At 45.2% G+C, this 12,247-nt stretch overlaps 2 protein-coding genes across 11 annotated transcripts in view; one reads left to right on the plus strand and one right to left on the minus strand.

The window, feature by feature from the left end:
* The window catches only part of micu3a (mitochondrial calcium uptake family, member 3a), a 30,015-nt gene extending 23,176 nt beyond the window's left edge, over positions 1–6,839 (minus strand). For 5 of the 10 annotated variants that reach the window (XM_042099823.1, XM_042099602.1, XM_042099531.1 and 2 more), the window contains exons 1-4: positions 6,549–6,839; positions 4,339–4,486; positions 2,558–2,589; positions 2,057–2,135 (exon numbers count right to left, since the gene is read on the minus strand). In XM_042099823.1, coding sequence (XP_041955757.1) covers positions 2,057–2,135; positions 2,558–2,589; positions 4,339–4,486; positions 6,549–6,812 — 523 coding nt within the window. In that variant the 5' untranslated portion in view covers positions 6,813–6,839. The remainder of the gene's footprint in view (positions 1–2,056; positions 2,136–2,557; positions 2,590–4,338; positions 4,487–6,548) is intronic. The other 5 variants (XM_042099895.1, XM_042099645.1, XM_042099675.1 and 2 more) reach the window with 1 other exon arrangement.
* Positions 6,840–8,631: 1,792 nt separating this feature from the next.
* On the plus strand, positions 8,632–11,673 carry fgf20a (fibroblast growth factor 20a). The gene is made up of 4 exons (XM_042098444.1): positions 8,632–8,877; positions 9,013–9,621; positions 9,961–10,064; positions 10,348–11,673. The coding sequence occupies exons 2-4, from the start codon at positions 9,348–9,350 to the stop codon at positions 10,591–10,593; spliced, it is 624 nt and encodes a 207-aa protein (XP_041954378.1). The 5' UTR covers positions 8,632–8,877; positions 9,013–9,347; the 3' UTR covers positions 10,594–11,673.
* Positions 11,674–12,247: the final 574 nt, after the last annotated feature.

Consider the following 12,247-nt stretch of genomic DNA (forward strand, 5'->3'; position numbering starts at 1 on the left):
AGGGACTCCAAACATCTCCCAACATCAGCTAAATCAGACTTCCTTTCCTTTAAAACACTGAGCTTCTGTTCAGCATTCCCAAATGAAGCACCTCTCTCTCTCTCTCTCTCTCTCTCTCTGACTGTCTCTCTCTCTCTCTCTCTCTCTGAGTCCCTGAGTCAATTCAATTCAATCAGTTCCATGCATTTCATTAGCAAGACCAAATGACAGTGTTTCTGTGCCTCTGTCTCCACCGTTGCATCTGTCACTGTGTCTGGTACAGTAGCTCTCTGTCTCCGTGCTCTGCCTTTACCCTGATGCATCTGATCCTCTCTCACACACTTGCCTGTTTCTGTGGAGCCTCCCTCTCCCATGGAAACTGATCATCAGGGAGGAAACATGCACACACACACACACACACACACACACACACACACACACACACACACACACACACACACACACACACACACACACACACACACACACACACAGAGACTGTGAGAGTTAAAGGACGAAGAGAGCATCAGTATATTATAGATACATCACAGCAGTCGGGGTTAACTGGAGAGGGAGGGGAACAGACGCAACTAGAGTGGGGTGGAGCCAGTGAGATGGAAAGGAGTGAGAGAAAGAAGAATGTGAGAGGAAGAGAGTGAAGTGAGAGAAAAGGAGAGATGGAAAGAGGCCAAGCTGTTTGGTTTACGTGTGCTATCATCATTATCACAGTACTAGGAGTGACGCTGTGCGCTCGTGGCGTGTGCTCTGTCGTCATATGCCTTGCACTACTGAGATAGCACACGTGTGCCTAGCACTATTGAGATAGCACACGTGTGCCTTGCACTATTGAGATAGCACACGTGTGCCTTGCACTATCGTGTGCCTTGCACTATTGAGATAGCACACGTGTGCCAACCAACCAACCAAGTCATTATCATCAGCGGCATCATTTGGCCAACTCTATATATAACTCACACCGTAGAGGGAATGTTTGGAGTGCAGGCGTATGCGTGTGTGAGCATATGTGTGTGTGTGTGTGTGTGTGTGTGTGTGTGCTTGCTTGCTTCTTGGAAAGAAGGAGAAATGGAGTATTCATGTGCACTTGTGTGTGCATATACTCTGTGTGCATGTGTGTGTGTGTGTGTGTGTGTGTGTGTGTGTGTGTGTGTGCGTGTGTGTGTGTGTGTGTGTGTGTGTGTGTGTGTGTGTGTGTGTGTGTGTGTGTGTGTGTGTGTGCATAATTACCACCCTGGGGATTTAATAGGCTTTCACTACGCTGCTCTGTACTCAGCAAGCAAATGCTTTAATTGCAGGGTCTCTTGTAGTCTCCTTCAGTGTTTCTAGAAACTCAGGGAAAACAGGGATATATAGAGAAAGAATGTGTGTGTGTGTGTGTGTGTGTGTGTGTGTATCTGTGTGTGTGAGAGAGCGAAGGAGCGAGGAGTGACAGAAAAAAAGAGAGAGAGAGAGACTGAGAGAGAAAGAGAAACAGTGGCTATTTTTAGGAAGGGGATGTAACATGGGGCATCCACAGCTTATCAGTACACCACTGTGATGAGGCGAAAGATGAAGAGAGAGAGAGAGAGAGAGAAAGAGAGGGATGAATGAGCAGATAAAGGGAGTGAGTGAGAGAGCGCGTGGGAGGGAGGGAGGGAGGGATGGCCACCCGAGGGAGGGAGAAGCATATGCCAGGGAGAGGACAAGCCAAGTACAGTTTCACACTGCAGCTTGGAACAGCAAACCCTCTGCTCTGCTCTGAGAAAGGAGTGCATCTGCAGCACTAGAGCTGATCACTACACACATTTCATTGCATTCTGCCAACTACAGAGAAAACATGCCACCTTTGTCAGCATGCAAAGGCACAGGATTCCAAAAACGTGTGTGTGTGTGTGTATGAGTGATAAAAAGGCACATAGGACATTGCACACAGAGTGTAATTTCCTGTGACCTTGTCCCAAAAGGTGTATTGCTCACACCATGACCTTCTACAGTATGTCTTAGCCTTAACTCCTAACAGCCATGCTCAAAAATCTGAGGGACACAATTCTGCTGAATAGAGTGGACACTGCTATTTTACCTCGCTCTCGAAGGTTCCGGAAAAGTTTGGATGTTCCCTTCCACACGGGTGGAGTGTCAGCCAGGATCTTCTCCAGCTCCTAGTGCGGGGAAAGAACATGGCCTATCAGACAGACCTACATCAGTGTGATCACCAGTCCCCTACAGAGCATGCCATGGGCTGAAGGAAGGAGGCAAGATAAACTGGTAGAGTAAAGAACTACAAACCTAAACACAAAAAAAACACGGTAACATTTCACTTGCATAGTCCGTCTACAGACAATTAACAGATCATCTGTTGAGATTCAAATGTAGATTCAGTATGTACAATTGTTGTTGAACAATTACTGAACCATAAATTGTAGTTCACAAGAGTAGTTTGTTGATAATCTGAACATCTGTAGTCTGTAGGTGGACTGTCCAAGTAAAGTGACCACAACATCTCCTTGAGAGAGTGAGAGGGGGAAGCCCACAGCCAGAGAGACACCAGGAGAGGAGAGCTGGACTGAGAGTATGATCTGACCGGTTTGGTGAGGGACCTCCAGGGCTTCTTGCCTGCAGAGAGGGAGCAGAGGAGAAACAAAGTGTGTGTGGCCCGATTAGATAAGATCAGCACGAGGCTTTTATAGTAACAGTACGAGCAGTACACACACACATACACCCAGTCACCTAAAGAGGCATGCACACACTCCTTACAGCCTGTACTATAGCGTATAGTACATTCTATCTTTCTTTCATTATGTCTCCTTCTGTTTTCCTGGATCCCTGAGCTTTTCTCCAAACACAGACTGTAATCAAATTGCAAGCTGTGTGTTTTGTAATGACAGCTATTTTACAGAGACCACCGTGTGCTTTTAACAAAGATCTTGGCGTCCCTGGTCCCTTTTCTGTTCCCCTGTCACGACGTCCCCCCGGCGCTCAGAGACGAGTGGGACAGGGGTCGAGACGTCAATGCAAACGACTTTCAATCTCCATCTGCCTCCTCCATTAAGACACCAGCCTTCCACCCCCCACGACAAACTGTATTAGGGTCTCTGCCACTGTCGTCGTAATTTCTCCCTTCGCACGGGCGGGAATGCCGCCTCCGCCGGCAGGCTCCGCGCCACCCTGGCACGCGACCAAATGAGGTGTCAGAGTTAATCATGCCGTCGCGTTGGAGGAGCGGACCTCCACAGGTGCGAGAGTGGCTGGAGCAGGAGAGTGGTGTTTCTTAAAAGGCAAGACGGGCTTAGGACTGTCCAGTATTGATGGAGCCTCTTTGCCTGGTGCCTCCACGTTTGGGCTAAATCATGCGCATGCAACCAAAGTGGATGTAGAGGAGTGATGATTTAGCGAAGTTTTAACATGTCGCGTGTAACTGATTTGTTGGAGGACGGGGATCACCATATCCCAAAGGGACCATATCCAGTATGAATATGCTAGTTTTACTGGCCTATTCACCTTGCTTTGGGAATACTTAGGAGCATGAAATAAAAGCTATTTGATTTAGGAAAGGGGAGATGATGTGCAATACATACACAAAGGATTCTATACAGAAAATCAGCAATGTATTTCTGGTCACCCAAATCATAGGAAAAAAGTGGAGAGGTTCGCAAGACAGAGTCTTAACAAAGAGGAGCTATTTTTATTGTTAAATAGAGAATCATGAGCAAGAGCAGACGTTTCAGCCCTCCAGCTTCTCTCAATGCTCACCTGATTCATATCCATTGCATGTTTATGTATTCATCACGTAACTTTTCTCATGCCATTTAGGCCAAATAACGCAGTATTAAATTGGATGCAAGGCACACCAGCAGAATGTCATTTTGAACAGACTGCCCCTAATTTTATCCACATGTCCATAATTTGACAACAAGGAAAGCACCGCTCCTGAGAGGCCCTCTACACTGATGTTATCACACCCAGCAGTTTGACTGGAGGATTCCCAAGGTGACCAGATTAAGAGCATGCACTTCAATACGAGGGGTGACAGTAAATCAGGTTTCTAGGCCAAGTATACTTGCATATACAACGAATTTGGTCTCTGCATTTATCCCATCTATGAATTAGTGAACGCACAGAGCACACAGTGAACACACAGTGAGGTGAAGTACACACTAACCCGGAGCAGTGAGCTGCCTTGCTACAGCAGCGCTCGGGGAGCAACGAGGGGTTAGGTGCCTTGCTCAAGGGCACTTCAGCCGTTCCTACTGGTCAGGGATTGAACCGGCAACCCTTCGGTTACAAGCCCGAAGCCCTCACCAGTAGGCCATGGCTGCCATATAATGAGACAGTGTGTGACATTACATACTGTGCATGACATACTTCTGGGTTCACTCATGGTGACCGACTCGATGAAGTTCTGCGGAGTCATGTAGAGCTGGCCCTCGTACTCCACCGAGCTGAAGAGGCGGAAACGGTGCTCGTGGGATGACATGTAGACGTCCCCCTCCTCAAAGTCAAACGGACGACCCTGCGCAGAGGGACAGATCAGGTACTGACCTCACAAATGACAGATGACCAGTGGCACAGCATTCTGACTATGCCGGTACTGAAAGCTAAACAACAGCAGGCCAAACTCATAACATGGACAAGAAAGACAGACAGGCAGCAATTAATTCATATTTACACACATTTTTATCAGTAGTAAAGGCATCATTGGCTTGAAAAATAGCAGGTGTTCATACATAGAACAAATAATGGTATTGGATATGATAGAGTGAAAAGTAGGCTGCCGTTTACAGTAAGAAGCATTGAAAACATCTGGAATATTCCTTCTTTCCAAGTACAAGGGCCTTGATGTACACTTTCAGAAGTAGTTAATTATCCTAAAGAGGGGCTCAATGCTAGTCACATTCTTTTGAAAAGAATATCCTTAAGCTCTTCATGGTAAAACGCAAAGGTAGACTATCATGTTATTAAATTGTGTTTATGCAGCAAAACATGCAATAGGGTAAGTGAGTATGTTGTTTGCCACCACTCTTATCCATCTATCTAGACTATCTATCCATTTACTTTACCATTCATCCTCCTGTCAGTTGTTTCCTCTCTCTATCTGTTCAACCATCCATCCAGGCATACATCCATTTCCCTGACCCATCATTTCCAGCTCCTCTCCACATCTGTATCTGTCTCTACTCCTCTATCGGTCAATCTCTCTCACAGCACCCCCACCCCCTTTCACACACACACACACACACACACACACACACACACACACACACACACACACATGCACCTTGTCTTGAATAATGACTCAATTATTTAGTCTCAGTCTTCTTTACTTGACCCTCTACTTCTTTATTACAAGGCTTATTCAATGTCCTTCTGGTTCCACAAATTGCCTGACCCTCCTTTAGCCTACTACACTCTACTACTACTACACTACTACACTCTTCCATTTATGGTATCCACAGTTCTCTCTCATTGTCCATCTCTCCATTCCCACACCCATTCATAATACATTATTATTATGTAATAACTGTATCTCTTATCTATGCATGCAGTTCAGAATGTATGTGCGATGTGTCTGGGACAATATTGCTCTGAAGCAGTCCACAGCCTTGTCTTCCTGCCAGTCAATCTCCCAAGCTTGCATGTGGAAGCACATCCTGCCATTGCTTTTCATTCAAATGTATTCAATGTTTATTTCAGGCTACCTAAAATAGCCCCCTCCTCTGGTATAAAACGCTAGACTTTCACCAGACAGACAATAAAAAAAACGAGCATCTAAATGCATCTCTCAGTAATGAGACATTAATGGTGGAATTATGAATGGAATGTTGTGAATTTTCCATCGGCCTCTGTGATGCAGCTAGACATGGTAAAATGCTGTTCCTATAATGTTATAAGCCTATGTTTTTGTGTTTCCACAAATGATATGTAGAGCGTGAACTCAAAGGATGAATTATTTTCGAGGTGGCCGGCGCCCTACTTGACGTTTGTTTGTTTATAATTCCTTGTTGTCAGTAACTTTGGTGATAAGCCTCAACTGGAGCTGATCCAGAAACTTGTCATTTTAGGCGCAGCATACTTAGCCGATTAAGTAGGCCCAAGATGAGATTGCAATAGCTGGGATATACTGAAGCTGTCAGGATATTACTGTCGGTGACGTACATTATCTAGATCAAAAGCGGTGTTGTCATTTCAGCACCGTGCCATTGCGGAGAGCGCCCTTCCGGCGCGCATCACTGCTGAACAATCTTTTCGAAATGACAGACTGATTGTTTCAGTTGTTTAGCCAAGTATGACGACTTCCCACAGATTAGTCCGACGAAAAGGGATTTCAGAATATGACCCACAACATGCCCGGGCAGACAGACTGACTTAAAAACCCTACAACCCAACCCGTCCGTAACCTGACGCATTAGTCGTTGACATTTAGAGAAGTGACTTTCATTACAGCGACTTGGAGAGATTAAATTACAAATCTATCGATCAGATTCATTTTTACATAGGCCTACCATGTCACAGACATGTCATTATGCTGACGACGTGGCAGCCTAACCAGCCTTACCAGCCGTTGGTTTGCCTACCTTTTCCTTAGCGGTTACTGCGGGCAAAGAAGGAAGCATAGCTCGGCCGTTGATGCTATGCCCGACTCTCTTCTTTTTGCTGTCATGTCGCTCGTAAAAACAGTAATAAGCCACTGCACCTCCTGCCGCCATCCCTACCCCAACGGCAAGCCACCCACGTACTGTCTTGTCATTTTTTGCCCGGAATCCAAGGACATCCTTACGCGGGATAGACGAGCCTGTCAGCCTGCCTACAACTACGGCCAGTCTTCGCAAAGCGGCCATTATTGTTGCTATGAAAATGTTGAAGCGAGTATCAGCGTCCCTTTCATCGCGAGATGTTGCGCTCTTCTCGGTTCACCGAGCCGTTAACACAACTCAAAGTCCGCGTTTTTAACTAGGCTGAATAACCCGATCTAACCCAGGTTTGATGCTCGATTGGGCTCCCACGCCACGCTACGTGGTGATGTTTACTGAGGTTTAGTGAATTATGAACAAAGATGTATCCTTATGAATGACAAAGGCTAATTCAAAATGTTTCAATGGATGGATTATGGATTATTGTAAACGGGTGGCCTAGGCAACCAATACCCAAATGTCCCTTCTTTACCACAGTTGTATCATTGTTTCATCATCACCCGAAAGTAATATGTATACAACAGATTATAATAAGACAACCTTCTTTTGTAAGTTAATCTTAAACTTACCCTGTAAGTATGAATAACTTGTTTTGTTTTGCTTACCTCTGAAAAGATAAAAGTGACCTGAATCAAAGCATGGTCGCTATTAGCATTTTCAACTTGAATAGTGGACTGCCATTATTTCATGGTCCTGTTCACTTTGATGCTATCAATTAGATTATCGTGTATTAGCTCTATCTATTCATTGGTTAAGGAAACATTTCACTAAACAATGGGCAATTATTCAAATGAACCGAAAGGCTCTGCCCTCTGATTTCTTTACATCAGACCCAGCAAACAATTTATCTAATGTCAATGTCATCACAGAATTTGGCACATAATTGACGTCTCCATTGTACAGTATTGATCCACCGAGCGTCTGGATTGATCTCCATCAAGGGGCTGCATTGATTTTGTTTTAAGGTATTTTTGGAAAATCATAAATACTAATGAGGATTGGGAAACGAGGGAGAGGGCCGTGGTCTCGGGAGAACACCCTTGATGAATTACCAAGGTGTGGAAGTGGTCGCTAGGTCATTTGCTGCAGTTCGATTGGGATATATCCACAATATCCAGTATTTGATCAGTCAACGCCAGCGTCGCCTGCATTAGATATGCTATGTTAGGCTACTGTACGCTTCGGCCTACGCCTGCAAAAAATCTAAGACGTCCTGCACATATCGATCCAGGCAGAGGGAGGTTAAAATACGAGGGAGCCTATTATGGAATATCGGGTAGGCTATTTTATTGTAGTGCTATCAGTGTCAGCGCATTAACTGGTTATTTGGGAGAGCATGGACTTCAGAGCGATTCATCCCCTTTATTGTCAATGGCTCCTATTAAGTTAAGTGAAACACAAACAGAAAGTGTAACAACGTTACACAGACCATAATACTTTGATCGCCGGCTTGTGGTGATACTCCCACCACAATTAAGAGAAACGTCTTCAAAGGTGCGCACAGATCAATAAAGAGTTTGACAGTAAAGTGATAGCATTTGCACAGATGTGCCCGGGGATGTTTATTACGACTGTTTCAAACAACCGCACATAACAGCGCTGAATGGTCGTATAAAGTAACATCTGCATTTAGGAAAGAAATTGCGCAAAGGGGAAATGTATTACTTGGTCTCAATCAAAAGACCTTAATGAGTTGTTCATCCGTTACTGGAATAAGAGAAGCCCAACTCTCTCTCTCTTTCTCTCCCTGTCACACACACACACACACACACACACACACACACTCACACACAATACATACACAAGAGGGAGAGAGTGTGTGTTTCTTTTAAAGGGGAGCTCTCCATGCTCTCTGTCGGTAAGCGCACTTCTAAACTCAAAGCACCGCCCTCTATCTTTTCCTTTTTTCCTCCCCTCCATTGCTTTTCCACCTGCCACACCGTCTTCGACACACACGCCACAGAATCCAGTTCGCGCAACCGTCGCTGGTGCATCAGATCATTGAAGTCAAGGGGGGCTGAAAAAACCGCGATACCCCTATTGCGCATCCCTCTGCGACACCGTGGGATTACCCCAACGATTAGTGTTAGTGTTTAAAAAGATCTATACTTCTTGACTTCTTTCATATTCTTCCATCGCTGACTGTACTTTTTTCCCTCTTCATAATCCTTCTATGGGATGACTGCGGGATGCATCAATCCAAGCATCAAAGGTGAGGCGGCGATCAAACGATCAAGGAGTTATGTTTCAAAAAGAAATCTATAAAGCGCTTCATTAGCATATGTCAAGAGGGCATTTACATATGGAATAGATTTAAACAGGAGCTCTGCTCTCTACGGCTATTCAGAGCAACACGCAGTGTGGAAGAGAGAGGAGCGTCTGCTTCATCCAGAACCGCATATAGTGAATCGCGGAAACCCGGAGCGCACGGAGCAATAGCAGAGCATTTGGGAGTATCCCAAGGTTGACAGAGCATGTGCTTCACGGCAATCAACGCGGATGTAAACACGCATTGAAAAACCCGCAATCGTGGACTGCGCAAAAAACAAAGAGCAGGAGAAAAGCCGAGTAAAAGGAGATTCTACTGGTTTGCACGCACTGGTTTGCATTAACTTTTTCCCCTCTGCGCACTCCCACTCTCCTGGATTTGCAACGGTAAAACGTAGGTCCGTTGGTTTTGTGATGGGTGCCGTGGGTGAGGTGGGCAGTTTCTCGCATGGCCTGGAGAGCTTCGGACACGGATCCCATTTTGTCCTGACGCCTGCGGGGGATACTGCCGCCCTTATGAATGAGCACCTGGTCTCCGCGGAAAGACTCTCCCGGAGCACTTCCGCGGATTTAACGCATCTGAAAGGGATCCTCCGTCGGAGACAGCTCTACTGCAGGACCGGATACCATCTCGAAATCTTGCCGGACGGCACAGTCCAAGGCACTCGGAAAGATCACAGCAGATTCGGTAAGGAGAATACATTTTCGCACTTGATTAGAGCTTTTTTACCATTCGTTCTTAAAACATAGCACACTGACGCAGATCTTTAGCTACTCTTGGCATTTTCTGGGTTATGCCTCAACTGTTGACATCAATGCAAAATGGGTTTTTGTACTTAACATGTATTAACATGTTACATAATGCGACAATCAGGGTTTAAAGTTATTTGACGCGGTTTATTACAGACTTATCAGAGATTGTAGGCTTCTGCGTGTTTATCTTATCCTTATTTTTCTTCTAAAATCCAATGCCATATTTAAGTGTTTGACAAGATAGTTCTAAGAATTTCGTTCTCTTGGATTGCAGGTATCCTGGAATTCATCAGTCTTGCAGTGGGAATGGTGAGCATCCGTGGAGTGGACAGTGGACTCTACCTGGGAATGAACAGCAAAGGCGAACTGTATGGCTCTGTAAGTACACATCTCTTGGTTATATCTGCTTTAAATCATAATTTGTGTTCAATTACTATTTTAATTTAACAGCACAATTATAACATTCTGTGATGTACAAAACATGTCAGCTTTTATAAGTGACCGCATCTCTCCCTGGGGATAAGAGGACACTTGAAATATATGGGCACGCCAGCAGGTGGCGTCCTTATGAGTAACCAATATGCTGTGTATCGACATGCTTGGAGTCATCTTTGCTTCACACATGGCTAATTCTGTCTCTCTGTTTCCATCTCTCTTTTAGGAAAAGCTGACTGCAGAATGCATCTTCAGAGAGCAGTTTGAGGAGAACTGGTACAACACATACTCGTCCAACTTATATCGACATGGGGATAAAGGCTCGCACTATTTTGTGGCACTAAACAAAGACGGGACATCACGGGACGGCGCTCGATCGCGGCGCCACCAGCGGTTCACCCACTTCCTGCCACGGCCAGTGGACCCTGACAGGGTTCCGGAACTCTACAAAGAGGTGTTAGGCCAGAGCTGAGGTGGTGGGTGAAGGGGGGTTGTCTTCAACACCCCCCCCTCCTCGACCGCCAAGACCAACCTGGCCACTGAAGTGTGCCTGCATGCCCAAGGCTCCTTTGGTTCCGCGGAGGCTGCGGAGGCCCGCTGTGGGCCACCCCCCCCACCCCCCCTCGGGCAGGGTTGCAGAGAGAGGACGGGGGATGGAGGAGGGAGGTATGGTACGAGAACCATATCCCCAAAACACCCCTGTCTCACCTCAGCATTCCCACCACGAGGTACCCCTGACACTAGGACGGAGGATGAAACCAGCACTGGAGATTAATGGAGTCCTGTTTGCCCATTATCAGTGTTTTACACTTGCAGGCATGTCTGCGAGGAGGTTGGGCAGCCATTTTGGTTTTGCTGGTGTTTCCTCACTGTATGGCAGAGCCCCAGAACTACAGGTGTATTCGGATTGGATTTGTCCTCTGGAGCTGCTGCTCCTGCCGCTGCTAACCCCCTCATTGAAGATGGCATCAAACTGATGCAGACCATGACATTCCCCTCAGCTTGTTTGTCCACACCAAGAGGACAATAGGATGTCAGTGGCTGCCCTTCCCTCCTGTACACTGGACTTCTCTGGTTTGATAGCCATTAAGGGGGGACGATTACTAAAGACTCATTGAAGACTTGTGAAGGAAATCCTACATTGTGCTTAAGTGACTTCTCTCTGTATCTGACACTGGCATGGACAATAAAGAAACGTAGTTAGCTTCCAATTTCCCACCTGATTTTTCTTCTTTTTTAATTTATGCATTCCAGGACATATATTTATTTTATATATTTATTTATTTTGAAAATATATTTTTACAGGTATATAAGATATAAAAGGAAGCAATGAGAGATTTATTTTTTACCACTATAGACAGTGATGTCTCCTTTTAAATCAATGACTGAAGAAAGTATTTTCCTATCAGTTTCAGATGTTTATTTCCTGGGTTTGAGTCAAATTACTGTTCATTCCATAGCTTGTCTTCAGACTGTTGTGGTTCTCCATGTTGTTATCTGTCATGTCGCCCTATGGAAGCCCAAATGGCCCCCAAGCAACATGGCAAGTCATAAAGGGAATTAAACTCTTCAAACGAACATTGCCTTTTGTCTTTCTTTATTTCCACAGGAGCAGTTTATCACCGTAATAATGAAAAGTCAAGTTCGTACAGTGGGTTCCATTCAATTCCAGTGAGATGAGATTGATCTGACAGGATTCAATAAGATATAAAGTTACTTAAGATTCTAATTACTGCTAATAAAAATGCAAATCTTGCATTAAGAGACATCGGTTATAAATGTCAAGAGCTAAATTAAGAGCTTTAGATGACGGAGTTTGTAGTTGCAGTTTGTATTTTAAGTATAATATTGTGATGGTGTGTCTTTGCGTGTGTGTTCTTTACCATGTGAGTGGCTGATAGTTCTGAGAAGGAACGTTTTGTCCTACAGTATATCATTATCATGTGAGTATTACAGCAACATCCTATCTGGAGGGTCATGTTAGTGCTGGTGTGCGCTGCCTTTGATAATGACACACACACACACACACACACACACACACAAACACGCAGTGATCTGGGCTGTCTCACTCTTACACACTGCTACAAACAACCTGACCTCAAAGCGTTTCACTTCCCTCATTCCCC

Source organism: Alosa sapidissima, chromosome 1 (genome assembly GCF_018492685.1).
Source record: "Alosa sapidissima isolate fAloSap1 chromosome 1, fAloSap1.pri, whole genome shotgun sequence".
Classification (NCBI taxonomy): domain Eukaryota; kingdom Metazoa; phylum Chordata; class Actinopteri; order Clupeiformes; family Clupeidae; genus Alosa; species Alosa sapidissima.

Coding starts and splice junctions, on each gene's coding strand:
- fgf20a (XM_042098444.1), top strand. CDS start 9,348: ATGGGTGCCGTGGGTGAGGTGGGCAGTTTCTCGCATGGCCTGGAGAGC. Junction 9,622..9,960: donor GAAAGATCACAGCAGATTCG/GTAAGGAGAATA, acceptor CTTGGATTGCAG/GTATCCTGGAATTCATCAGT. Junction 10,065..10,347: donor AAGGCGAACTGTATGGCTCT/GTAAGTACACAT, acceptor TCTCTCTTTTAG/GAAAAGCTGACTGCAGAATG.